The 25,992-nt window shown below is 51.2% G+C and overlaps 9 protein-coding genes across 9 annotated transcripts; 3 read left to right on the top strand and 6 right to left on the bottom strand.

Annotated features, from left to right (window-relative positions):
• Nucleotides 1–348: 348 nt before the first annotated feature.
• HETIRDRAFT_408728 (uncharacterized protein) lies at nucleotides 349–2,289 on the bottom strand. Its single transcript, XM_009546216.1, has 5 exons — nucleotides 2,092–2,289; nucleotides 1,598–2,033; nucleotides 925–1,540; nucleotides 753–868; nucleotides 349–699 (listed from the first exon to the last, which is right to left on the bottom strand). Exons 1-5 carry the CDS (start codon nucleotides 2,273–2,275, stop codon nucleotides 435–437), a joined length of 1,617 nt encoding a protein of 538 aa, XP_009544511.1. The 5' UTR covers nucleotides 2,276–2,289; the 3' UTR covers nucleotides 349–434.
• Nucleotides 2,290–4,990: 2,701 nt separating this feature from the next.
• Nucleotides 4,991–5,758, top strand: HETIRDRAFT_181114 (hydrophobin-like protein; the record flags this gene model as incomplete). Its single annotated transcript, XM_009546215.1, has 3 exons — nucleotides 4,991–5,565; nucleotides 5,621–5,658; nucleotides 5,712–5,758. 3 exons carry the CDS (start codon nucleotides 4,991–4,993, stop codon nucleotides 5,756–5,758), a joined length of 660 nt encoding a protein of 219 aa, XP_009544510.1.
• A 380-nt stretch (nucleotides 5,759–6,138) lies between these two features.
• On the bottom strand, nucleotides 6,139–7,092 carry HETIRDRAFT_433484 (uncharacterized protein; the record flags this gene model as incomplete). The annotated part of the gene is made up of 6 exons (XM_009546214.1): nucleotides 6,139–6,274; nucleotides 6,327–6,425; nucleotides 6,479–6,702; nucleotides 6,754–6,783; nucleotides 6,842–6,857; nucleotides 6,928–7,092. The coding sequence occupies 6 exons, from the start codon at nucleotides 7,090–7,092 to the stop codon at nucleotides 6,221–6,223; spliced, it is 588 nt and encodes a 195-aa protein (XP_009544509.1). The 3' UTR covers nucleotides 6,139–6,220.
• Nucleotides 7,093–7,184: 92 nt separating this feature from the next.
• HETIRDRAFT_153456 (uncharacterized protein) lies at nucleotides 7,185–9,265 on the bottom strand. Its single transcript, XM_009546213.1, has 3 exons — nucleotides 9,024–9,265; nucleotides 8,938–8,971; nucleotides 7,185–8,874 (listed from the first exon to the last, which is right to left on the bottom strand). Exons 1-3 carry the CDS (start codon nucleotides 9,119–9,121, stop codon nucleotides 7,270–7,272), a joined length of 1,737 nt encoding a protein of 578 aa, XP_009544508.1. The 5' UTR covers nucleotides 9,122–9,265; the 3' UTR covers nucleotides 7,185–7,269.
• A 1,722-nt stretch (nucleotides 9,266–10,987) lies between these two features.
• Nucleotides 10,988–11,969, top strand: HETIRDRAFT_408725 (uncharacterized protein). The gene has a single exon (XM_009546212.1). It carries the CDS (start codon nucleotides 11,285–11,287, stop codon nucleotides 11,822–11,824), a length of 540 nt encoding a protein of 179 aa, XP_009544507.1. The 5' UTR covers nucleotides 10,988–11,284; the 3' UTR covers nucleotides 11,825–11,969.
• A 578-nt stretch (nucleotides 11,970–12,547) lies between these two features.
• HETIRDRAFT_121112 (uncharacterized protein) lies at nucleotides 12,548–15,819 on the bottom strand (the record flags this gene model as incomplete). Its single annotated transcript, XM_009546211.1, has 8 exons — nucleotides 12,548–12,874; nucleotides 12,954–13,187; nucleotides 13,243–13,319; nucleotides 13,344–13,373; nucleotides 13,873–13,959; nucleotides 14,256–15,582; nucleotides 15,649–15,713; nucleotides 15,768–15,819. 8 exons carry the CDS (start codon nucleotides 15,817–15,819, stop codon nucleotides 12,548–12,550), a joined length of 2,199 nt encoding a protein of 732 aa, XP_009544506.1.
• A 2,135-nt stretch (nucleotides 15,820–17,954) lies between these two features.
• HETIRDRAFT_416489 (uncharacterized protein) lies at nucleotides 17,955–19,779 on the bottom strand (the record flags this gene model as incomplete). Its single annotated transcript, XM_009546210.1, has 5 exons — nucleotides 17,955–18,249; nucleotides 18,319–18,638; nucleotides 18,692–18,783; nucleotides 19,003–19,107; nucleotides 19,674–19,779. 5 exons carry the CDS (start codon nucleotides 19,777–19,779, stop codon nucleotides 17,955–17,957), a joined length of 918 nt encoding a protein of 305 aa, XP_009544505.1.
• Nucleotides 19,780–20,621: 842 nt separating this feature from the next.
• HETIRDRAFT_311941 (uncharacterized protein) lies at nucleotides 20,622–21,639 on the top strand (the record flags this gene model as incomplete). Its single annotated transcript, XM_009546209.1, has 3 exons — nucleotides 20,622–20,792; nucleotides 20,850–21,015; nucleotides 21,068–21,639. The coding sequence occupies 3 exons, from the start codon at nucleotides 20,622–20,624 to the stop codon at nucleotides 21,637–21,639; spliced, it is 909 nt and encodes a 302-aa protein (XP_009544504.1).
• Nucleotides 21,640–22,622: 983 nt separating this feature from the next.
• HETIRDRAFT_382512 (uncharacterized protein) lies at nucleotides 22,623–23,994 on the bottom strand. Its single transcript, XM_009546208.1, has 5 exons — nucleotides 23,904–23,994; nucleotides 23,781–23,838; nucleotides 23,698–23,719; nucleotides 23,094–23,629; nucleotides 22,623–23,033 (listed from the first exon to the last, which is right to left on the bottom strand). Exons 1-5 carry the CDS (start codon nucleotides 23,926–23,928, stop codon nucleotides 22,751–22,753), a joined length of 924 nt encoding a protein of 307 aa, XP_009544503.1. The 5' UTR covers nucleotides 23,929–23,994; the 3' UTR covers nucleotides 22,623–22,750.
• Nucleotides 23,995–25,992: the final 1,998 nt, after the last annotated feature.

The following is a 25,992-nucleotide window of genomic DNA, read 5'->3' as shown; positions in this document are numbered from 1 at the left end:
TTTCAGTGTATTTGCACTGCATGGGCCACCTTCCTGACATAGCCTGACATGTACCAATTGAGAATTCAAATAATTGTGGAGACATTTTTTTTGTTCTCCTCCAACTCTGAGGCGCCACAGTCGACGAGATCGCCATGGAACAGCTCCAAGAAGCTGCAGAGTACCCTATTGAGTGAATATCTACCATGGGTCCTGCAGGCTACCCGCAGTATGGTCTGCACGACAGATCTCCAAATGTTGCAGTTTTAGCTGCATTTTCATGTAGCGTCATGGGGACAGGCTGAAATGTACTGATAAGTCCGCACCTTCGACAATACTTTCCACCCTTTGAACCTTGGGGCAAGGTCAGTGCTCAAGAAGCGAGAAAATGCAATTGTACACAGCAGTAAATACACGAATATGACAGCAGAGTATAAAACACGGAAAACAGATTCTCATCGTCCACGTCCATTCTGGAAATGGAACTGGAAGCCACTGCCCGAATGCTGGAAGAACTGGAATGGATTGCCGCCCGGGAAGTGCGCGCCACCGAATGGGTTTCCTCCCTGTTGGCCGCCTGCAGGATCATTGGGGTCCTCTCCGTTGTCGAAGCGCTGTCGCAATTCTGGATTCGACAGAACCTCATACGCCTCGTTGACTGCTGCCATCTTCGCTTCGCTGCCGCCCTTGTCTGGATGTGCCTTCTTTGTTGTAGCCCGGCTGGAAAGACGTCAATAAACACGGTTCGATCGTGCGGAAGCTGCAATACGCACTAAGCCTTTTTAATCGTCTTATCGTCAGCATCGCGCGCCACACCCAGAACTTTGTAGTAGTCTTTCTGCCGAGATTGTTTCAACAGACGCTGGGCTTTCTGCAGCCGTGCGTGAATCTGTGATATGAAGCGTCAGTGACAGGGCAGTAATGAAACGCAAGGAACCCATATACCTCACGGTTGCCTCCGCCACTTGCATCCCATGCACGTTCAAATATACGGACTGCCTCCTCCCACTCCTCACGTGCTAGCAACGCCTCACCCTTACCGAGCAAGCCGTCAATATCACGCTCCATATCAGTCATTCCGAGCAATTCGTCGCACCACCGCTCCCCAGCACGAGCCTGACTGAGTTGAAGGTACGATCGACACAGAGCCCGCATGATCTCCTGACGGCGTGGACTTGCACGACGAGGTGGAGAGATGGGGATATTTGAAGGGAGTTCGAGCATGGCTGGTGCAACATTGGAGTTGAGGGCGTCGTCGAAAGTCGCAAGGAATCCGTCGCCTGGAGAGGTTGGGGAGGCATCTTTCGAGGCAGACCCTAAGAGGAAGTCGACGATGCCTTTCCAGTTTTCGGAAGCCATGAGCTTGTCAAGCTTTGTAAATGACTTGTCCAAAGACTTGACCTGCCGATGTGCGCTCGCACAAGGCTTAGAGTCGGGGTCATAGTAAAGACATTGTTTGAGCGTAGACATAGGCGTAGAGGACGCGGGCATATAGAAATAGGAAAGGCGGAAGACGCGCATGAAGGCTGCGGTTGACGGTTGGGTGATTTGAGATAGCCGGCTATCCGATGTATCGTTGAGCGTGAAATATTAGAAAAAAAGAAAGGGCTCGACTCGCCTGAGATCTCCTACTGCCTGCTCAAAATCTCCAGCGGCCAGCGCACAGTAAGCCCTTTGCTGCCGAATGTTAACCGCGTGTGGCGCAGTCTTGAGAGCCTGACTTGCAGATTCTTCACAAGCAGTCCAAAGCTTTGCCCTCTGTGCGTTCAAGACCTTCTTCGCAGCCATTTCTCCGTCTGAGACATCCAAAAGAAGCTCCATTGCAGTCTTGTCTGATTTGTTCTTGGCCTGGTAGCGCTTGAGAGCGTCCCGAGCATCAGACCAGCGTCCCTCCTTGGCGAATATTTTCGCTTTCATGAAGTAGGCTTTATCGAATGTTTCGGAAGTGAGTGATAGAACCTGGTCAAAGTCCGCGAGAGCGTTGGAGTATCGGTTCAGGGAGAAGTAGGCCGTTGCACGTTTATAGTATAGAGAATAGTCCGCTGGTGATTGATCTGAACAGGAACGTCGATGTGAGTTATTTTGCGAGCATCGAACCAATTTGATACACACCGATAGCATCGCTGTACGCTCTAGCAGCATCATTGAATTGTCCCGAAGAAAGTAAGGCATCTGCGCGATTTATCAAGGGCATTAGCCCCGCAGGGTAAAGCGCACCACCCGCATTTGAATCCGCTAGTGAAAGAACAGAAAAAGAAAAAAGAAAAAGACCGCAAAGCACCACCGGTGTGTGCATTATGGAAAAGCGTAAGGATGAAAGCGTTAAATGAAGTCCGGACGCGATTAAAGCATGGTGGTTGACTCTGGACACGTTGCCGGCCCGGAACGGAAGGTGGTTCCCAGCACGTGGTATGATGTGATATATGCCGACTGCCTTGCCTGTGGGACTTTAGAGCTCCTTTACAGAGAATTTCCCTCCAGCTCTATCATTCTTCCTATCGCTCTACAACATCGCTTGATGAAAGACTTGTGGAATTTCATCACCTTTGAATGAGAAGAAGGAGCTTTCATTTCGGCCATTGTTTAGCGCAAGGGATCCTGACGAGATCAGTCGACAGTCGGAAATTCATGATTCTACACTCGAAACGAGATAGCTCTATGGCACATGATAACGTTGAGAGTTCTCAATTCTGCGGTCCGTATTGTGGTCGTGCTAACCCCATGTTCAATAAGAAATATAGAAGCCCTCTTCGCGCCATCGGAGGTAAACACAAAAATTAAAAAAGCTGTTGAGAAACCATGTACCGTTTGGACCACGATTGTCAAATTGTTTACCGAGCTTAAGGGGACTTGAGCTTGAACCCTTGATGCAGATTGACTTTTTGAATGGACCGAATTGCGAACATTAGAGATCAAGCTACGAACCATCTGAAAATGCGCACAACAGATCGGTAGGTGCATTTTGACATCTCGATCGAGGTGATAGAGGGTATAGCAGATCTTTGGATACAATGAGGGGATACAAGAGAGGCTGAGGTTTCGGGAACGATTGCGCAAATAGAGCGAATAGAAAAGTCTCACCAAATAGTAGCCCGATCTGAGTTTCCTCAGCCAACAAAGATCAGTGTAAGCCCTGTAGTATTCACGGTAGATTCGCAGAAGATTGACAAGCCTTACAAACCCTGCAAGAGAATTTTTCTGTGTTATTTATAGGATTCACGCTTATAAGGATGAGGCGGTATCGAAGTGAATCCAACTTCGAAGACGGAGCCTTGGGGAGATTGATGTGCACACAGTTAGACACCCCATCACGGCGCCTTTAACATAAAATCGCGAAGTTCCGGTGAGCCTATTCACCTGAGAAGCTATCCGTTTCAATACATGCCCCTGGCAGTGAGTCACCTTGTGTTTGCTTTGACGTCGAGACCCATTGATCGCAGTAGAGGTCTGAGATTAGCAGGCTGCTAAGAATGATATCGGGGATACGGTTTTTGAATCTCACAGATTCCTTGCGATATCCATGGATAGTTGGATAATGAGTAGGGAGCGGAGAGTGCGAAGCGGGAAACAGCACCCGTGTACGGGAAATACGACTTGTGCCTCCAATACAATGAAAAAGCAGAGCCGGATCCGAACCGAAACTCCTCCGGGAGCTCCTCCATTCCTTCTTGTCGAAGCTGCGGGACCTTCGATGTCCTTCGACGACGAAAACCCTCTTCGATTCACATCCGCGGAGTCGAAGTAGAGAGAGGAGATGCCACACTCTAGAGAAGTAGGGTGCTGTACGCATACTTCGGCTCGACCAAAAACTAAGTCTGTCCAGACATGATGTCATGAGACCAGGATGAGTCTCCCGTGACGCTGATGAAAATAAGATTTAACCGTGAGCTCGAATGAGAGCTTGTATAAGGCCAGGCTGATGGTTTTTGACACAGTCTGAACATGCCTACAAGGGAAAGCTCGTACTTGTCACGAAAACATATGAACATTGTTTGAACAGGCGTACCAGTGACGTCATCCTGGTAGAACAGTAATATGGCTTTCTGGAAAACGCTATGACGCTGTCTTGAATTTACAAACAGTGGAGCGTCGCCTTTCCAATAAAGGGCTTAGAACCATTCTTGAAGGCGAGATGATCAGAGGGGTGGGATGCATGTCAGAAAGATTGAAAAAAAAACGTGCCCATTAGTAGACCTTGAAACTTTACGGGATTTCCTAACAGCGACAAAGGTACGAGTGGGAGATTAAATTTCGAAGTGGGGTCAACCGAGGATTCCGCTCCAACTCTTGAAACAGGTGCCTATGATGCGCATCTAAATCAAAGTTGATAATGATCGGGACATATATGCACACGTCCACAAGTATGATATGACCAGGGAGGCAGCCGCGTCTCGCCGCCAAGGCACTGCTTTGCCGCACGCAGAGGGAAGGGGGCTGTCGGGAGCGCCACGAAGTTGAGCTGACTCAGCAGACTCGATATAGTTCGCGATCGTTGGGCCACGGTCCGACTACAAGTTAGCTAGACGGCCGAGGTCACAACAAGACAGCTCACTAGCATTGATCGGTAAACAAAAAAGACTCCCCGCCTTGCTACATGGAATGCTTGTTTGCAGACCAGTCGAAACAGAATATTTGCTATGCAGGACATTTTTAGACCTCGTACCGCTGGAAAATCATCTTTAACAAGAAGGGCGCCTTTCTATTGCAGAAGTGTCGTCGTGTGTACTCCAGGCTACACACCTTCTCATTTCATGATCACTCTGTTTCAAATCATCCTATGCCCTTGGGATCCTCGGGATGAACCTTCCTCGAGCTTGGAGCATCTTTCCCGTTCTGGGCCCGCATGGTTTTGCTCATCTTCTTGCCCGTTTGAGCCCATAATTTCGGCGGTCTGCAGTTCTGTAAGAAAATGTGAGAACTCAAATGCACCTTTCGGATTCCAAGGATCGTATAAAAGGCTTGTTCACCATGCTGGTAGCAGTCAGTAACGACCAGCTGAATATTGGACGAAATGGTTATCAAGCTTAGCTCATTCTTTCTGATCGCTCTCGCAGCCTCCGTCGTGGCTGCTCCACGCGGCGAAGGCCTGATACCCACAATCATACCGACTGTTCTCCCGACCGACCTCCCAACCTCTCTTCCGACAGGAATCCCAACCGACCTCCCCATCTCTCTTCCGAGCGGTATTCCGACCGACCTCCCAACCTCTCTTCCGTCTGGGATACCGACAGAGCTTCCAACCTCCCTTCCGACTGGTATCCCAACCGATCTCCCCATCTCTCTTCCGAGTGGCATTCCGACCGATCTCCCAACCTCTCTTCCAGTTGGGCTTCCAACCATCATCCCGACCTCGATTATTCCCACTATAACACTATCCATCCCCGCCCTCCCAACCGGCACTTTACTGCCCGGCAGCCAGTGCGACACGGGCCCAGTCCAATGCTGTCAGAGTTCGGGCACCGCCGGTGATCCCGGCATCGCGTCAGTCCTGAGCCTCATCGGCGTCGTCGTGGAGGACCTGGATGTCGTGGTGGGTGTGACCTGTGCACCCATCGATGTCGTTGGCCTCGGTAGCGGCGCGACTTGGTGAGCAGAATTATCCCTTCGTTGATAGCTATGGTGCTGACCAGCCGGTTTTTAGTGACGCGGACCCCCTGTGCTGTGAAGACAACAACTTCAGTTAGCTTTGTCTCGTATCGTCTACCGATCGAAGCTCATTGCGCATTGCTTAGATTCCGTCGTTGCGATCGGCTGTGTCCCGGTCAACCTCGCCCTCTAACCTTGCGCGATATTACTACGCCTCATAAGCGAAGAAGAAAATGTGGGGCGAGAGTGCTTACTTGATTATCTGCTGAAATAGTACTTTGGGGGGTGTATGAGAGGGTGTATATAAGGAGACTCATCAATGTTGTACACGCACCGATGTTCACGATGATTTTTCCGCGTCAGTACGCTATGATGTGTCCTTCAGTTCAGTATTGTGAGCAATAGGACGTCAACGCCTGTCAGAATTTTGAGGCTTGCGTGTGCATTCGCGACTGCAAAGAATTTTACGGCCCTATAATTGAGTCTGGAGTCTTAAGTAATAATAACCAGTGATGCTTATATAGCAGGTGCAATGAAACGGGACGTCGATATAGAGAGCAAACCAACCAAACCAAGGACCAATAGAAAGAGATATAGATAATGAATCCAGAAGCGATCGATATACAGAAATCTCAGAGAGCGATGGCAGAAACCCTCAAGGCATCGGAGGCCGGTCTATAGGTGCGGGGGAATGCAAGAGGGATTGCAGCTAAAAAGACGAAGTTAAGGCGCGCGCCCATCCAGAGACAACGAATTCATACCTGATCTAATACATCTGTAGGGGGCACATCGCCTCGACTGCCGGAGGCGTTTTCGAATTCTGGTCGATCCCGATGTCCATCTCCGTGTCCACCGGTCCTCTGATACTGCCGTCAATCGATCTGGGGACGCCATGAATATTTAATGCACACACTGAGTCGCGCTTGATGCTTGGGCCTGCTGCGTTCTTCTTCACCGCGGTTTTGGAGTGCCCAGTCGCCGCAGGCCCATACGGGTCTTCCCGCGGCACGATGTCGATAAGAAAGTCGAACTGGTCAGACTTGTTCAGCGCCTTAGCGATGTCCGAACGTGACAGAGTCCGCCGTTTGTTCGAGTCGGCGATGATGAACGCGCGCGAGGTTATTTCTGCGATGAAGACTGCCACGTGTCAAAGGAAAAATCCCACGTATTTTGGACAGAGATACTCACTCTCGCAAGCCTTGCAGAAAAGTATGGGCGCTATTACGTGGAGTGACGCTCGCGACGAGTTGGACTGGGTTGGAAGACACGGACTCACCGTCCGCAGCGATCATCTGCTTAAATGGAATCACGGAAGCACGTCAAAATTTGGGTGGAAGTTCCTGGAGTACGTGTGGGACACACCTTGACGTCGGGGTCATTCTTCATCACCTTCTTTATCCTGGCAAGGGGGAGGGGCGGGTGACGATAGTCAGGAGTCTCCTGCTCGGCAGCATCCACTTGCCTCTGCCAGAAGGAGCGCAGGAACTCGTGCAAAGGCTCTCCTGATTGGACGTACGGCTTGGTCATTCCTGCGCGATGGTGTTGGTGGCGACCAGTGAGAGCAAGAGTTGATCACTCCCGTGGCACACGATAAGATAACCCTTACTGCCCACAAATATCCCGATAACCATATATTATGTACTTGCTAACTGAATCGCCTCAAAAATACACTTAGATCCTACACTATCAACGACATCGAGGTCACTACGCATCCCATTCTCTTATCCAGGGATCAGAAAGGGTAAAAGGAAGTTCAGAGGTATATCGAGCGTGTCGAGGCAATGGGCTGGAAATAAAAAGGCCATCGACGTGTTGGCGTATCTCCCCGAGGTCCAACGGCGTGATAGACCACTGCCGCACATGAATCTCCTTCAACCGGCGACCGTCTCTCTCCCTCTGCGATACGAGCTCCTCCAGAGCAGCCCGGGATCCAAATGCGTGATTCTGGGCCTGTGGAGGGGGCAAAGGGTCTACCGCCCATTCTAGCGTCTGCATCAGCCGGAGCACCTCGAGGAAAGGCAGCAAGCCGTCCCGAAGATGGCCAATACAATTCGGCAGATGACGGTCGATGACCGATAGGACCCTGATGTACGGCATAAGCTCGAACATCGCCTTCCAATTGACGACGTCGGGTAAAAGGCCGAGGTCGAGAGAAAGCTCCTGGATGCGGGTGAGATTGATCATCGGAAGGGCAGCTTTGAGACACAAGGACGTGCATTCAGTGGGTCGGATGATATTCCGCACGGTGGATGCAAATCCTGACTTGTGTGTTTCGTCAAGCACAAAGAACGCAAGCGAGGCTTTGTCCCAGTGGGGCAATAATGTGATGGAAATACAGCGGCTCTCTGTGAAGGGTGCGCAATCGAATACCCCGTAAGGAATGATCAGAGGGAGAGGTTCGTTGCCTGGTGGGGTGCGGACACTCATACGTATGGCTGTGGTTGGCGGAAAGTTCAAATGCGACATGAAGGTCGTGATTGTTTGCATTGTAGCCTGTTCCATCACCAGCCGACGAAGCACGCCCAGGACAATAGGGCTTCGAATCCGATCACTAGATTCCTCTCCTCTAGGATACCAGTTTTCCAGGATCAAGACCTCCATGAAGGGGCAATCTCGCAAGAGGTCGTGAAACTGGTCCATGTGGACGCTCGGGTCACTGTGTTTGCATAGCGCGAGATGCGTCAAGTGCGAAAATTGGAGGTTTGCCCAGGAGGTGAACCCTCGTAGATACAGACGTCGCAATCCCGGCATCTCTGGCTCAAATAGAGAAGATATCTGTTCAATGTGGCCAATATTCATGCGGCCATTGTTATCAAGTAGAAGACGCTCAAGATTCGGCACAGAATATCGAGTGATGGACGTCGGTGAGCTATCCTTACTGAAATTAAGGGAATAGTAACGCAGTCGGCGTGAGTGGTCTCCAATGGCGTTCCACATAGTGAAATCGATGTCCGATACATGGAGGTAGGCATCTCTTGATCTTGCGAGGCAGGCATTAATCAAATTCCATTCTCCTTCAGATTTGGGCTTTGGAGACTCGATTCTTGACCAAAATAACGGATGAAAGAAGGTCACATCTCGCCAAAATCGGCAGATACGCGATAGCCCAAAGACATGACGAGCTGGTTCATTGGACCGCTTCCGAGTGAAGCGTGGGTCGGACACTGGAAACATCCATTGTGGGGAATCGAATGGTGGTGTAATCGGGATGGTTAATTTAAGTATGTCACCCAAGATTTCTGCGGGGAGATGATGAATGGGGAGGAAGGCGTTATGGATTGCTCCTAGAGATATGTGAACTTTCCGAAGCTAGTGAGAGAGGACATTGTTCTTTCAGCGAATAAGGTTTGATACTATACTTGTGCCACATACTGTAGAAATGTGAGGCTTGAACTGGTCGCGCAGTCTTACGGGTTGTCAATTGCAGGCGATCGGAGTGAGTGGATCAAAAGGCTTACTCGGAGCGATCTCTGAGGTCCAATGACTCTAACTTCCATGATAATGCTCCTAGCAGCTGGTCGAACGACAAGTCCGCACCGATTGGTGGCGTCTTCATTGGGATTAGAGCCTGGACCGAGCCCTATGAGTTATGGGCAAAGGTATCGTTAATTGACAATGCACAGGAGGAATCAGTTCAGCATTGACTGAGGAGGACAGAGGGTATGAATGATGGGGTTGAAAGGCTTTCAAAACACAAAACAGATAAGATAATGAGTCTCGTCGTACAATGAGCGCGCAGCTACGCAAAGCCGGGCGCTGCAGGGCGCTGCAGGGCGCTGCCTGGCCCTGTCAGATTAGTCATCATGTCAGACGTCACATCTTCCGAGATCAGTGCCGCTTGCCGACGCGAGTTTATACTTGTCTCCGGACAACGTTCTTATTTCCACAACGTCGGGCACGAAGTTATCTTTTTACGGACACCACAAAGCATCATGACGCATAGCTGCCGACCCGCAGGTAACGTCCGTAATATGCGCATTTAGGTAAGGGTAAGCTTGCGATATTTTTTCAAGTGCTCTCGGTCGATCCGACATATGATCCCATATGATCAGAGTCCCTGGTGAATAACATCAAAAGGATATTTCTTGGGCATATATAAGGAAGGCGTTGAAATTCTCTGCTCCAGTGTCCGTATGAGATGATCTTTTTGATTAGGGATACTCGTATTGCTGGCGATATTTTTCGTCGTGTGTGTCAAATCACGACGCACCATGTGTTCTCTTCTCTTAGGATTTCAAATGAAGATTTCCGAACTCGAGCATGGTTCTCTTTATAGCATATCCAGCTCTTGCGAAGTTGGATCATCCGAATGACCCAGGGAATCTTCAGAAGGCTCGGCCAGAGCAACCATGCCCGATGCCGAGTCCATCATGTCAGATGGATCTTCCCTGGGCTAGGCGCTCACAGCTGACTACACGATCAAACACTATAAAGCAATGTTTGTAGCGTTGAGGTACAACTTTCCACCCTCTCTAACCTTGAACTAGCTGGTGCGGTAAGTTTGTGTTTGGTTCGGTTATATCATCATGTTCATCTGTTCAAACACAGTTCAAGGCAGCATTCGCGCATCGAACCTGCCATCTTTCGGGTCAAGTTGAGCCACTACCTTCTCAGTTGGTAGCTTGTCCGTTTGTGTGAGGTGAGTGAGTGTAGGACGTGACAATGCGGCAAAGCTATAGCATAGACGGACAGTCTCACAGACGCTGACAAAATCCTCTGCCGACAGTGGGCCCGCCCCATGTACCATCTCCCCCCAGAAATTCTTGTGCAGATTTTCCGCACTTCGACTTACGAACGCATCGATATCCCTATTGGTGCCGAAAACCCCTCTCAACCCCATGCCGTTCTCAGATTATCCCATGTCTGCCGGACTTGGCGGAGTATCATGCTCGGCTGTCCATCTCTCTGGGACGTAATTCACACAGGATGCAGCTTAAAACTTGTATCCGCTTGTCTTGATCGATCCTATTCCATTCCTCTGCGGGTTCGAGTCGAGGTTCCGGCTTCAGACGCGAAGCCTTGGTTTCTTGACCTCATTCCGGGGTTCACGCACCGTCTCCAACAACTCTATATCCGAAGGGTCGATGATTGCGCGAACGAGACTGTATCTGTTCAACGTATCATGTCCTTTCTAAATAGCCCTGCGCCAAAACTCGAGAATCTCACTATTGATGTTCGACTTCCCGACTCTCTTCTCATGCCTACATTGTTTTCTGCATCGACGCCGTCCTTAAAGGTTCTCTCGCTAAACCGGCTGCGTTGGAACAAACAGAATCAGTTCAGAGGCTTGACTTGCCTCAAGCTTACAGGCGTCAAGGGCTTCGCTTGCGCCCAATTACACGAGGCACTACTCCAGAGTCCGGAGCTAGAGCAATTGGAACTCAGCGCCATCATCCCTCAATGCCCCGACTTGAACAGGAATTTCCGCATCCCCCTTCCCCGTCTTTGTCATCTTGAGGTCCGGAACGTCCGCTGGTCTACTTTACGCACCTTCCTTTCCCTTCTAGATATTCCTTCAAAATGCAACATCGTCTGCTTGTATCTAGACCCCCCGCCAGGAACGAGCAATTGCGTGCTGTCCGCTTTCCTCCCCGCAGATCTTTCCCTTATTCGTCCTCTCAACCAGTCCATCAAATTGGCTATAGGATTGCCAAACGCTTTGGTCCTTTGCGGGGGCAATGAGGAGTCGGCGTTCGAGTTGTCATCCGGGTGGCCAGTGATGGAGCCCAGCGGTTGTTTCTTCGAACACACACTCTTATCCCTCGTGCATGATTTTCCAGTAGACGCTGTCCAGGAGCTATGGTTAGGTCCGCTTCCCCCGCGTCCGGCATCGACGCGTCCTACGGTTGAAACGTGGAGAGCTGTTATTCAAAGCATGCCTCGTCTGCGCACTTTGGTGCTCCTGCCGGGTATCCACGTCCCGGATCTCTTGAATTGTTTCTGCTCCGAGAATCCTGCAGAACCGCCCCTCCTTCGGGATTTGACACATTTGCGGATCGTATACAACCGATTTGGTTCGCTCCTTCCTTGGAACTCTTTGGAATCATTTGTAGAGGGGCGGAGGGGCTTGGGACTTCCTCTACGAAGCTTCTGGGTGCAGGACCTTTTCTCTCGGATGAGCAGGCCTCAAGGGTGCATGGGTGGTATACTCCGTTACGAAAACGGCCGCTACACTTCAAGCAATGGACCTACGTTCCAATTGCCTGGATGGGAGTTTGCGCGTTACAACCGTTCTTTGGAGCAGGAGGCAGCTTATTGAGTAGCAAGTTTGCCTTCGATTTGCAGCAATGCTGATGAGTGGAAGATATATATGCGCCTCCTAACTCTCGGGACTACTATAGAGTTTACTTACCGACGAGTGACAATAGCTCATGCATTCGTAACAATAAAGGTATCTAGTTCTCATCGTAAGCATGTCCTTGGCTGATGCGCATAGTGCTGCTAAACATTATCGACCTCACACAAAGTAAAATGATAGACCGGAAGTAGGTTGACAGATACAGGAGCGAATCGTGTTAATATTCGGAATGCAACCTCGCTCCTATAGCCTCTGACCACAATATGATGTTTTAATTCGATCGTCGCGCTAATGCATACAACCCCAGAGATTATCCAGCTGTATGATGGTGTTTCCGTCCTTTTATTTTTAAACTCGGGAAGAGTGGTCTCGCTGGGGCAAATCGCGCCTTCGTCGGAACGGTCAAGTAACTATTGACACGTTAAAAACGAATGAATTTAAATCCCTAATAGGACTTCAACACACCAAGACCCCAGTTGCGAATCCAGGAATCGTAATCGTTTTCTACATGCAACCCTGCATCACCTAAATCTGAACTGCAATGTCGTATCTCCAAAGTATCGGCGTAGCGTCGAACCAGATCATAGCGTGACAGAACATTCCTGTGTGACAGAACATTCCTGAGCTGTTCCCGCGCGGCCTCCTCAAAATCCGGCACTCGGACTATATCAAGATAGATCGCTTTTACTGTAGTCGCCGTCCAAGTTTCGCCCGGTAAGCAACCATTTTCTTCAGAGGTTTAAGAACATTAGGGCTCCCCATAAAACCCATTGGAGGATCATTGAATACGATTCGAACAGTCTCCAAGGACTGGACAACATTGTCGTCCTCTAAAGCCCCAAAACATACTTCAAGGTCCCAGTAATGAAACGAAAATAGTTTGACCGAGCGCATTATTTTGAACATTGACAACACAGTGGAATAAGACAGGTCAGTGCGAGAGGCGAGGAAAAGATTTTTCACGTGCGTGAGATTGACCATGGAAAGAACTGACGCGATACTGGGCACTACCTATCTGAGAGGTAGGTAGACCTCGAGAGTGGAATCAAACGTGATGAGCTTGAAGCGGTCAGCATAGCCTTCGTTATACGGTGAAATCATCATCAAAGGATAGTTCTGAGAAGTCAAGGCTAGTGGGCATTTGTCGCGTGAATATGAGGGTGGACTTGTCACCCAACAATGGCACACATGACGAGATGGAAGAAGACTTCACCCCGCAACTCAGAAGTTCTTCGACCGTTACAGAAACAGACGTGGTTGTTGGAAGGGTCATATGAGATAAGAGAGACATGACGCTGTCCATTGAATCATGGTTCACACTCAGCTGGGAAAGACAATCGAGGTGAAGCATCAGCAAAACCGGAAGTGTCTGTACAGACCTGGACAGACGTTTCAGAGCCCCAGATGCTCCCAGCAAGTCCCGAATTAGACAGACACATGACTTCTGGCCAGGTGTCTGGATAGACATGTCCAGACGTACCATCTTTGGCCAGATGCACCGGAACACAAACTTAAGGTTTATTCAATATTTTATTATGGAATGTGAATAAATATCAGATAAACCTTAAGTTTTTGTTTCAGTGGGTAAACCAGAACAAAAGCTTTATCTATATCCAGGGTTTTATCCAGGGTTTATCCCGGGAAAACTCCTGCGGTGTACGCAGTGTAACTGTGGAGTGGTTTGCACATCAGGGCACCCTTATCTGGCCATACACATCTAGCCAGATGTCCCCAGATGACCTAAGCATCTGGGACTCGGCTACGGTTTTGCTGATGCTATTGTGGACGAGTTCACATTCTGTCAATTTTGGCTCGTCGAAAACAAAGAAAAATAAATAAAACTCTATAGAAGTCAAACAAATAATACGTTATTTCGAAAACGTCACGAGAAGGGGAGAAATGCAAGCTCGAAAAAACAAATCCTTCCTCGCTGAAGCGCCCGAACGGCTAGAGCTGAAGCCAAGCGAGTAAAGCGCGAAGGCCTTGTTACATAACCACTACAAGCTCACACTGACTCTCACTGACTCCGGTAGACTCCATTCTGCCAGGTCTGAGCAGGTCGAAGACGGCCGAAGCAAGGCCACGACTGATTGTCCCTATCATGAAGAATGTCAGCTTTAGGAACACTTCTCACCCTCATCGATCCGAGGGCACAAGCAATGGACAAGAAATGAGAAGAAATATCGCGAATGGGCAGGTGAAGGCGAGCTTTGCGGAGGCATGAGATCGATGGCGGCAACGTGGAAGTGGGGTGAGGTATAAAAGTGTAGGGAACAAAAGCGAAGAGAACGAAAGCGAGCGTGGGTAACAGAAAACGGTGCGTACCTCCAGCTTCAGTTCGTCATCGCCGACGATCGTCGTGCCATAGTCCCGCCGCGCCTCCTCCTCCTACCGCCGCGATGAGGTCCCGTCAGCCAAGCTATGAACCATCCCCATGGATTGGTGTCCCTATCCTCATAATCCATTGCTGGGCAGTTCTCCTTCTTGTGGCGAGTGACCCCATCGCGGCGGGCGTAGAAGAAGATATGGCACCAGTCGCAGGGGAGCTTGCCAAGGTAGTGGACCGTTACAATGTGCCGTCTGCGGTCGTACTTGCGGCAGAACGTTCTGTTGCATGGCGCGCAACGGAAAATGTCTCCGCCGTAGATCTTCTCGTCAATGACGACGGCGGCTTCGACTCGGCTAAGGGCGGGCTCGTCTCCGAGCTGGTACTGGCGCTCATCGTGACCGTGATCGTGATCGTCGGGCTCTCTGGTCTCGCCTTGGTCATCCGCAGGCGTCGATGCCGAAGGCCCTCCGCACCACAACGGGACAGGCTCGATAACTGGTTTGCCTGCGGGGTTGTTCACCCAGTGGGTGGACGTTGTTGATCTCTGGTTGTTGTTGTGGAGGGCATTGCCGTAGACCTGTGGAACGACCACAGGCATCGGGCGCAGCCCTCCGGCTGCCTCGACTAACCTCGGGGCAGGCTTGGGTGCGATGCGCCTATACCTGCGCTCCCAAGACCAAGCCTTCTCTCTCCCCTCGCTCCTAACTCTGCCCCCTACCTCTTTCGCATTCCCCTTCCCCACTATCTCCTCGCCCTCAGGAGCGCCCCTTGACTCGCTGACACCCCTAGTCATCTCTTCGAACCCCTGCCCCACCTTCGCCCTCTTCAACGGCTGCTGCTCCTCCGCGTCCAACATGCGCTTTCTTGGCGCTTGCAGCATGGCCACTGCGTCCCACCGCAGGTTGGAGCGCGCCATGTCCATCCAGGGACTCGTGAAGCGGTTCACGGTACCTTCCCATGCTGAGACGTTCGACCATTGCGCGTCGGGGGGTATGGAGCGCGCTATAGAGATGTCGTCGGGGGCTGGGTAGCCGCTGGTGATGGCTGGGGTGGCGACTGCTGCGGGCATGGCGAGTGCAAGCTCGGTGGTGGTGGCGGTGGGCGCAATGGTCGCAGCGAAAGACTGGACTATGCATGGTGGTGGGTTGCGTGGCCGTATCATCGCGTGGCCAGGGAACTTGGTCGTTGCCCAGTGATGTGGGGCCAACGGCGCCGGTGTTGATGTGGATGCCCATGCAGGTAGGGCGGCGGGGATGGGGATGGGAGTGACGGACAGTGGAGGTCCGAGGACAGGTGCGGTCTGTAGGGGGATGGCGGGTATCAGCGAGCCCGGCGCACGCGTGTTGTAGGGCTGCGTGTAGTCAATTCCGTGTGAGAGGACCCGCGCGCCCTAAAAGTTTGGGGTGAGTGGCTCGTGAGTGGCTCAGTCAAATTATCAGAACGAAGAGAAATTTACCGCCGAATCTTCGCTGAGGACCTCGGCGTCGTTGGACGCGAACCATGAAGGTCCTGCGCCAGGAGCTGCATGCATACCGTGTCAGCATATTGAGAGGCCACCGAAGGATATGCACCTACTTGAAAACTCTTCCTGAACCCAGGAAGACCAGTCGGATGGGTAGCATGACATGGTTGATCAGTTGCGCTGTGATGACTGGGAAAGGTATTGAGCAGTGTGTGTATGTAGGGTGTATCAGAGAGGGGATTGGCGAAGATCGAAAGGGCGAGTCGATCCTTGGACTCCTCCCATGGTCAATCAATACAGATATACTATCCTCGGGCGAGCGCCAAGCGACCTTTCGAACGACGCCATGGTGCGAGCGCCATGCCTTGTTCTCTGATGTCATACAGCCGTCTACCACCGCCGCACTCTCCTGCCTAGTGACATTGGGTTTGGAACCAGGAATGTGGTGCCGTCGTCGTCCGAAGGCCGTGATGTCCTATGTCTCTTACGATATGGGCCCGAATCCCAGCACTGAGTTCTGGAAACAAGGTTTTGCCTCATGTCCACGCCTCACGATGGGACCGTGTTCAAGTAATAATACACGTCGACATTTCTGGGGTGCGTTACATGTTATCATTTTGCATCTGAACCTTGATGGAGTCGGGATGGTGCAGGTCTTCTGATGGCGGGAGCGAATCGTTCGGGACAAAGCAAGGGCGACAAGGGATTTACCCACGTCGCGGTAGCCGCTTACACCGTCGGTCAATGCTCGATTATAGGGGTCAACAAAGTTATCAGTCGGTCTCCCCTCGCTTGGTCTTCTTTCCGGACGAACCCTTTGTGTCAATATTGTATCTACCATGCATGGGACCTTTCGTCCTCTTTCCATGCGGCTTTCTCGTGCTGACACTGCCTCGTCAATTCAAACCGAGTCTCGCCTCTCGAAGTTGTAGGCGCATCAGGGCGCCTGATTTTAGTGATAGTGCCATCGTGAACGGCATCATGAAAAATTCACTCGCCTTCTCAATCGTAATCTTCTAGCCGCTTATGAGATCTAGTATGATGTGCTTGTCCCAATTCGTGCGCAGGTACACCAAGGCACGTTTGTTCGCGTTATTTTTCTCCCCCTTCCTTTCTTCACAATGCATTCATTGCAGCCTATCTTCTTGGCAAGTCATCATGTTGGCTCGGGATTTGACGGCGTTTGAGAGCACAGACAAGACGACCATCACGACGACTTCCAAGAAAATCGATCCGTGTGACCAAATTTAGGGTCTATTGTTGTCAGGTTCGAGTGGCAAGATCGAATATGGGTCCACGTCCCCATATGTGCTATTGGTCACGAAATTGCCGGAGCTACGCATCGCCTGGTGAAATGTTTCGTCACTACAACGGTGCCGGCTTGGGACTCGCAGGGGCCTACTTCGTATCCGCAAACAATATCAATCTCCGCCGCGCTGCATTCTTGCCTCCCGACTCACATACCCAGCTGCCTGATGACCCAGTCATCATCCGCCTTATTCGACTATGCAGAGCCTTCGTTGAGTGGGGAAGGACCCACACACTCGGTGAGTATTGTTCGTCATATGAGTTGACGGAGCTTAGGTTCGGCTTGTACCCTCGGTTTTGTCGGAAGATTCTTGCTTTGTTCTTCATCACTTCATCGATAAAACAAGGAAAGGGGCTAACATTCCCCTGCATTCCCGTTTCGTACGTACCACCGATTCAAGAGTCTCAAATGACCGTCCGTCCGTCGGTTCTGGCCCTTCCCGATATTCATATCCCCTAACCTTCCTGCCGTTGTCTCGACCCGGTCACTATCTGTTTCTTCGCGTGTTTATCTGTTCCTTGGCGTTTTTCACGCTCTATCTGCAGATGAGATCCCTTGTTGCTACAGAAAGTCGGTATCCATTCTTTCCGGTGACATTGCGATATTCCATTGGCCTTTGAGCAATCTACCACGAGAAATGGACAAACTTCTTTTCTTTGTAATTCTAGCGCGATACATCAGGTGATAGATTTGGACAAAGTGCTAGCCTGTCATCAACATCGGGGTGGTGCTTATTGAATTGATGGATGGCACTTCGCAGAGGGCCTCATTGATCCCTGAGGCTGACTGTACGTCAAAACATGCCTTCCTGCACGGCCGCCTTGTTCAACACGAGTATAGCACTACAAGCCGCCAGTTTTCTAGATTTTTCTGATAGGGAACCAAAACATATTCAGGCCAGTAATGTAAGAGTGACAATTGCACACGCACGAGCGGTGCATCACCTCGTCGGAATCATCTTCCGAACTGGCTCTCGGTGGTAATCCTTCACCTATTCATCATCGATGACACAGGATTCCCATCCGCCAGAATAATGTACCTCTCGTTTGCATTTCCTGACCCATCGTCTCGGGGCCTTGATCACATAGCGGATATGTAGCTTCATATATTCGGCGTCCGCCTTGGTATCCCAGCCAGAGTCTCCTACGATCAAAGCCCCCGATCCAGACGCAGTAACACGCGAGAGGGAGGTGGCATATCGGACAACATTCGACGGCTGCTTCGGATGGCTAGCACGCTGTGACGCAGAAGTCGGTTGGCCGGGCCTAATAAGACCAGAGCGCGGCCTTGAATCATTTGTTCGAAGTGAGATCACAAACGTCGCAGGATGAACATGGTCAATTCATGTGCAATACAATTGATACACCATGAGGGTGGCATACTCGACCTTCTCGTCGGAGATTCCATAGATACGAGCCATACCCGAGGAAGGTATGTACCATCTAGGGAATATTGAATCGAGCTTCCTCCTGGCATCGCATACCACGGAGTGAGGTTTGACTCTTGAGAAGATTGGCGGAAGATTGTCGAATGGATACGAATATGCAGAAGTGCCTGCGGATTCATCGCACTGACCGTCCGAGCAGCCTTCAGCTTTGTTGCGATGGGAAATGGGAGAAACAACGGGGAAAAGTGGCACGAGACGGTACTCAAAAGTCTCCGCACTGTCGTATATCTAGAAGAAGAAAAATCAAATTCTACACGGCGTAGTGAAATTCGAGAACGCACATCCTCAATCGATGGGACACTGCCCTGTTCAATGGGGTATTTGACCCAACGATCCCACAACTTGTCGACGATATCCATTGACAACATTAGAGCTCATCGACCAGATTCGAATAAATTGCGCCAATCATGACGGACTAGAGACTGTTAGGACAAGGAAGTATTGCAGTGAAGAGCATGCATGCGATATCGTGTTTGATTCTGTATCCATTTGAATGGTATCATAATTCATTCTCCATGCCCATTTGAGACACGATAGTTTGACAGGTTGAATGAAATTAGCTTAGACACAAGAGACTTCTCACGAAGATAACTAACCATAGGGTGATTTCTCCAGTAGCGTTCATGGATAACATGGCAGAGATGGACCGGAGAATCAGTCGCCAAATCTCCTGTTACGAGGCAGTTCTCTGAGTTCTCTGCGTGTTGAGATATAGATGAAACACGATTCCTTGATCTGGCTCTAGGACGTTTCTCGTCTATGATGGATGAGTACTTGTGTCCACAGCTGGGAAAGCAACATGCCTGGAGAGCAAGGGGGTGAGTTGGAGTTGGCATTGTGAGAGGGACTTGAAGCCATTGGAAGGTAAATTGAGAAGGAGATGAGAATGCTGAAACGCAAGTATCCGGGCGAAGTTGAAAGTTGAACAGCGGTACGCTGACTAAGGACTTGGATACCGTTCTTAGTGGCACCGGCTGATCCCAAGATCGTGCTCGATAGTTGCAAGATAGCCTCATTGCTTTCAAGGCTCACGAAGTAGCTCAGAAAGGTGATATTGAGCGAACGGTTTCGAAAAGAATACTACTAACTCCACCAATGTAGGCGGGATGACTTGCAGCGGACACCTCAAACAACGCAGCATTGCATTCATTCAGAGTGGCATTGACACGAAAGGCGCCTGGAAGCTGCTCAACGGCTTTGGGTGAAGAGCTTCAGCATAGAGGATGTCGAAGGGGGGGGCTAAAGACTAGCAAAATCACATACTCACCCTTCTCAACCTCGCCGTGTATGACGCATGGCGCTCGCCTCCACCGTCATCCAATTTCATCCGATATCTTCCGGAGGCCCATATCATAATTAACACGTACATATTTTGTATGAAGGGGGGGAGAAATATGGGCACCGAAGCAATTTCAATGTTTGCTTGGGCCGTTGTCCTTGCCCCTCTCGAGGCAAGGACAGCGGCCCTTCAATCCTTTTCGGGACGAGGCTGCGGTCGGCACCGAGCTAGAACCTCGCAATTATTTGTAAGTATCTAAGAATGGTATCACGCACCAGCCACCATGGCCGCCATAGGATATATCGAGCAAAAATTCGGCCAGACCAGCACGACTCGAAGGCCTCGGCAGCGCGGAAGGGAGGCGAAATCTTGTAGCCGAATACGTCTTTGATGGGCCAATCGTGCCGGTATTGCCGTACGAATACGAGTCGCTCACGCATTCATGGGGGCGTCGGAGGAGGCCAAGTATTGGGATCGAGCATTGTTCTAGATATGACGCCCGGATGTCCAGGTAAAAACACCGTTGCGGTCTAGAATTACGTCGTTAAGGTTCTTCAAGGCAGATGTTGTCAGATGCGCCGCCTATCAGCCATCCATCAGAGGGGTAGCATGAGCCGCTTAGAGGTAAAATTCGTACGGTAGATGTGATAGCGCGACTAAGGATCCATCCTCCACCCCGTGAGGCATCTTGTGCCCACCGTACAGGGGAGGAGGGGACACGATGCATGGCGGCTAGTGGACAATACAAGATTGATCGGGATCTGAGTTGAAAAAAGGAAGAGGCGATGAAGCATACTCCGAACGCGCACAGACTCTTTCCGCCACTCACCTAACTCGGACAACCACTTGCGAAACGGCAATATGTCACTTATAAACGCAGAGATGGACTTTGAAGAAATGCAACACCCCACTTACCCAAACCAACTTCAGCAATGACATACCCCTACTACGCTGCATACAACACTTGCGGCTGGGAAGACGGTCTCTCGTTGCTCTCTCAAGAGCAGACGACCGCGGCCCACATGGACGCGAGCGGGCCACCCGCTGTATACCCTTCGGGGTATCCGACGCAGCAAATAAATGCCCTGTGGTACGAGCCCGTGGTATGTGTGGGTTTTGCAACATTTGCTACCAGAACACTGACAAGCCTCCATTCATAGCTCCCCACGATCGAGCCCGAGTGGGCTCCACACTACCCCCAGCTCGGGTACGCAATGGCGGGGCCGCCGCACGTCGCCCATGATGATTTTTACTTCCCCCAGCAGACGCTGCTCGCTGAGGAAAGCAATCACCAAGTAGCGACCATAGCGTACAGCACCGCGTACTGTGAGTTATCCTGTCCGTCTACCTTTCCCTCGATTACAAACGCTCCCATCAGATCATGAAAGGCTGGCGAGCCCGTTGTATTTGCCATGCAACGTCGTTCAGCCCCAGTACGGAGCCGTACATATGAGCGGGGGACCCGTCGCCGGCCCAAGCACAACGCGGGCGACGATTGGTGAAAGGATCGGGGCGAGGTACACACCTTATCAGCAGCGGCCAAGGCTAGAGGTCGCTGTTGTAGGTCCAGGGGGTATCCACGAGGCCCCTGAGGGTGCTACCCTTCACCAAACAACAAGTATATCGAGAAAGTCCGCTCGCAGGAATGACACTACGAACGGACTAATTCCCGAGGCTGTACAGGCGTCGGGCGAAGGGCGGACCCACCCAGAGGTCACAAGGCGGGCGCCCAGGATGGACATGCGGCAGACTCCATACCTGAGCTCGGACTGGAACTGCCACAAGTGCAAGGGGGGGTTCGGACGCGTCCACGAGCTCAAGCGTCACTTGAATACTGCGAAGGCCCACGTCGCCGCGTCGTTGACGTGCGACGAGTGCAAGGATAGCGCCACGTTTAGTCGGCCAGACGTGCTTTTCGCTCACAAGCGGACATTCCACGGGTGGCCCTGATGGACGGTGTCGGCGCGCAGTCGATGGAAGGGGGGTGGATGAAGTCGACTGAGTTAGGAATGAGAGGTGAGTACTTTTTATCTTGCCATCCCTCTGCATTCGTCTGCCATCACATCCCGCTTGGCCGTCTTCATCGATCCTCTTTCTTGCTCAACCTCCCCTTCTGAATACCCTCTCTAGAGAGCGATCATCGACGTCACCGCCCGAATCGATCCGAAGTCGATGGTCAGTGTCTGCCAGGACGCGCGTCCGTGATATGGAGGGAATAAAATGCTGGGGAATTTACTTACACGCATTCCAGTTTTCACAACAGTATCGCAACACATTGCTCCTGCTCTGTTCGCATCTCTCCGTGTGCGTGGTCAAGTCAGAGAGGAAACGAAGAGTGTCCTTGCGACTGTGGCGTGTGGTGGAAAGAACCAGCCGGGCCGGCCGTTCGCGACTTTGCTGCAGTATTAGGTCTTTTCTTCTTGCGCCCCCAGCTCACCTTCTACCTCCGCAAGTGACAAGCCTCATTGATCTACACTGCGCTATCGTTGACCTAATCTATCCACGCAATAGCTGCAAAGATACTTACATCGAGAGATTTATTCTATCGGGCCCAGATCATCGGTCATCTCTGTTCATTTAATACCTATCTACACACATTCCAGCGTTCCACAAAGTGCTCCTAAGCTCAATGAAGGCGTTGTTCGCTCTGCAGCCAGCCGACTTGATTGAATTGAAAACCCATGTGGAGGTCTGCAAGGCGCTTGGCGCTTCGTTGAGTACCATCAGTCTCCAGTACACTTACATCAAAGGGCCAAATAATGCAGCGTGGTTGGACTCAAAGTAGAGTGCAATGGATTTTCGTTTAATATCTATTTTCGACTGGTTGTACGCGTGTCGCGTGTTGACAAACATCAGATCGTCGGGCTAGGATGGAAGATACCCTTACAAAATGTACGACTTGTCTATCTCATAGAAACGAGGCACCATATTCTACAGGCCTGCAGACATCTTCTATACAATAAAGATAGATACATGGCTCTAGCTGATACACGCCACATTTATCGTGGCTCATCTCCCTAGGTCTCCTGAGACTGGGAGGTCTAGACCGTGGTGAGCATATCTAGCCCGAAAAATACGTCGGAAGGATGTAGCGCAGCGTCTCCCTGTCCTCTGGTTTCTGCTTCTCGGAGCGCGGCATGATCGAGTACTGCATCGAGCCTGCCTCCTCGGCGAGAATGTCACCCGCGGCGGCGGCAGCGACCAGCTCCTCTAGGATTGTCGCCGCGACGTGCCGCGACGTGTCGGCGTTGGCCTGCAGTGTCTTGAACACCTCCGCAGCGGTCACCGCCTCGGCGTGTGGCCGCCACGAGTCATAGTCAGTCGCCGTCGCGACGAGCGCGTAGCTGTTTCGCATAAGTAACGAGATATTCAAATGGACAGGAAAACAGGGTGAAAGCACACACCTGATTTCGGCCTCGCGCGCGAGCTTCGCCTCAGGAAGTACGCTCATGTTGATGAGATCGCCACCCCACTGGCGGTACATCACGCTCTCCGCGCGCGTCGAGAACTGCGGGCCCTCCATGCACACGATGCACTTCTCCGTTACGAGCTGCACGCCGCGGCCCTCCTCCTCGAGCGCGCGGCGGATTGGGCCCTCGAGCCATTTCACGAGGCGCACGCTAAACGGGTCCCCGAATGCGGCGTGTGCGACGACGCTGAGGCCTTCGAAGAAGCTCGCGGGGCGCACGCCCTTGGTGCGATCAATTACCTGCGTAGGCAGCGCGAACGTGCCAGGCGAGATGTCCTCCCGGAGAGAGCCGACGGCAGAGAATGCGAGCACCGCACGAACGCCGAGGGACTTGAGAGCGGCGATGTTTGCTCGGGCAGGCACGGCGGAGGGCGCGATAGTGTGCCCCGCCCCGTGCCGCGCGAGGAAGGCGACGCGCGCGCCAGAAGGAAGCGCGCAGATAGTGATTGGAGAGGATGGGAAGCCCCAGGGCTGTGATACGCGCGTATTTGGTACGAGGATTTGCAATGCGATGGGGTGTCGATATCGGTGAGACGTACCGTTTCGGGGTTGACTTGCTTTCTAACATCGGCGGCGGCGTCAACGACGCAGAAACGCGTATAATCGGGAGAGATCGACCTACATGAAGGTGAGGTTGTCGAGGTGGTAGAGACCACTCCCTCCGATGACGCCGACCAGCACTGCAACACGCCGATGACTGCGATGAATATACCTGAAAATCGAGCGAGGATCTACGGTCGCTCACCATTTTCTGATTCCACAGCCGTCATGTTGATGTCCTCTGATTTTTCAAGATCTCGGACGTAATTCTCGTAATGAAGAACAGAGATGTCGAGTGTTGCGCTACAAAACAGAACGAAACTTGATAGACCTTTCAAAATTTCAGCTACGTAATAATCAATCAATCTCGAAAAATGATTCAGCTTGAGGTTTCCAGGGTCCGCCTCCACAGGCGCCCGGCGAAGAACACAAGAACACGCTATCATGAATTCTTCCTATGATCGCCAGCATCTCATAGAAGCTCATCATAGACTCCGCTTTGTTGAATCCTGCGAAAGACTCTCGCGACATGGATGCGCAACAGGTGATTCAATCCTGAACTTGTACAAATAATTTCTTTGCAATTCATGCACCTTGTTAATCCGCTCAGCAGCCAACTCAATTCTCAAGACGAACATTAGCCAATATCTGAATGCTTAAGAGATCGCCCGAAGGAAAGCTCAAGACGTTGGTACACTCATCGATCGCCTCCCTAGAGAATTATTGCAAGAACATTCCTCCTATCATTGCTACCATACCGTGGCTGCGATATCAAGGATACGATACACACCCCAAGTCAACCCCCGAGCCACAAAATTATCGGCCAAAACATGCCAACATCTCGCTCTCCCATGTGTGTTCACGCTCGTATCGTCTGGCAGTAGCGCATAGGCCTTTATTGAATGCCATCCACGCCTACTATTATCGTGCATTCCAAGATATCGTTCCGTTAATCGCCAACCGTGCTGGGACAGCTCCACTGTATGTCGCTGCCTATAATAAATATTCTGCTTGGGGCTTCATTGTAAAATAATCTCAGCGCATCCACTACCTCACTGTCAGACTCAATGACTATTGGGATAAAACGAACATTTCATCGTCGCTGCCCAACCTGGAAACATAGGCTATCTTCAACCGATCAGTCAATGCTCATCCCCTCATCGCATCAGATGAAAACGAACCTCGCATACGAGTGCCCAACCTGCGACGGCTCTTGTTTAATTCATGAAAGTCAGAGCATCTTTATTCCTTCTCTGGAGTTTGCCCCGTGTGGCAAGTGGCTTTGATCGAAGCCTCCAGACCGTTTTCTTGAGGTTCAACGTGCCAGCCCGGCTCTCGAAACTCTGACCCTCGCCGATTCGGTGGTCGATCCTATTAAAGCCTTGGCCCCGAGCAAACCAATATCGATGCCCAACCTTCGTCAAACAATCTTATGGGATTGCGACATCCCGAGCGTATATGCTCTTGTCCCGGCCCTTTCCTTTCCATTTTTCGACGGTGTTATCCGTCAAACTCACGCTGTCTGAAAATGGACGGTATCGAGGCATCAATGACCGCCCCCATCCAGTTCCTGACCGTTTTGGGGGCATAACAGTTGTTGCAATCTCGTCCATGTCCCCCGGTGGCGGTTTGTGCCGTCAAAGGGTGGCGCATCTTCGAGAATATGATATCTCACAGCCTGAATGTTTCTCATGTCATAGATTTCTTCTTCGATTCCACACGGTTGCAGTCGCATGCGGAATGGTTGTTGTACATGGTGCAAATGCCGTCGGCCACGAGATTGACGCTCAGGGTCGGGGAAACGAACCTAGAGGACGTCTATGTGATTGACGACCTTCTTCGGCAACTTTACGAAAATAAACAGATGTTACCGCATCTTAGTGTCCCCCACTTGGATATACAGCACCGATCGCACGCCCGGATCAACTCTGAACATAACCTTTGGGGTGGTCATACCGTGGCAGCTGAGAATGTACCAGCCGCAGTAGAGGCCGAGCAGCCGAGAGTATCTCTACTCAAGCTATACTGCTAGTGACGTTGCGCGCTCATTCTGCTACTGCTCGTATGGGCCATGTTTGCATCCGAGATACGGACCTGCAACCCGATGCTTTACCGCGGTCCTTAATCGACGATATCAGGCAGTACGCCGAGCTAAACATTCTGAGCTTCGCGCTTCCGAATGGACCGTTCGAGGAATTGTGCTGGATGACCCCACCCTCGAGCCGTGGATCGAGGAGTGGTACTCGTAGATCGTGGTACGCTAACTCGAGTTTCTTGCTTTTGTTCATCTCAGA

This window comes from Heterobasidion irregulare (assembly GCF_000320585.1).
Source record: "Heterobasidion irregulare TC 32-1 unplaced genomic scaffold scaffold_03, whole genome shotgun sequence".
NCBI classification, from domain to species: domain Eukaryota; kingdom Fungi; phylum Basidiomycota; class Agaricomycetes; order Russulales; family Bondarzewiaceae; genus Heterobasidion; species Heterobasidion irregulare.
The sequence above is the reverse complement of the archived record's forward strand: the minus strand, read 5'-3'. Positions and strand labels throughout refer to the sequence as shown.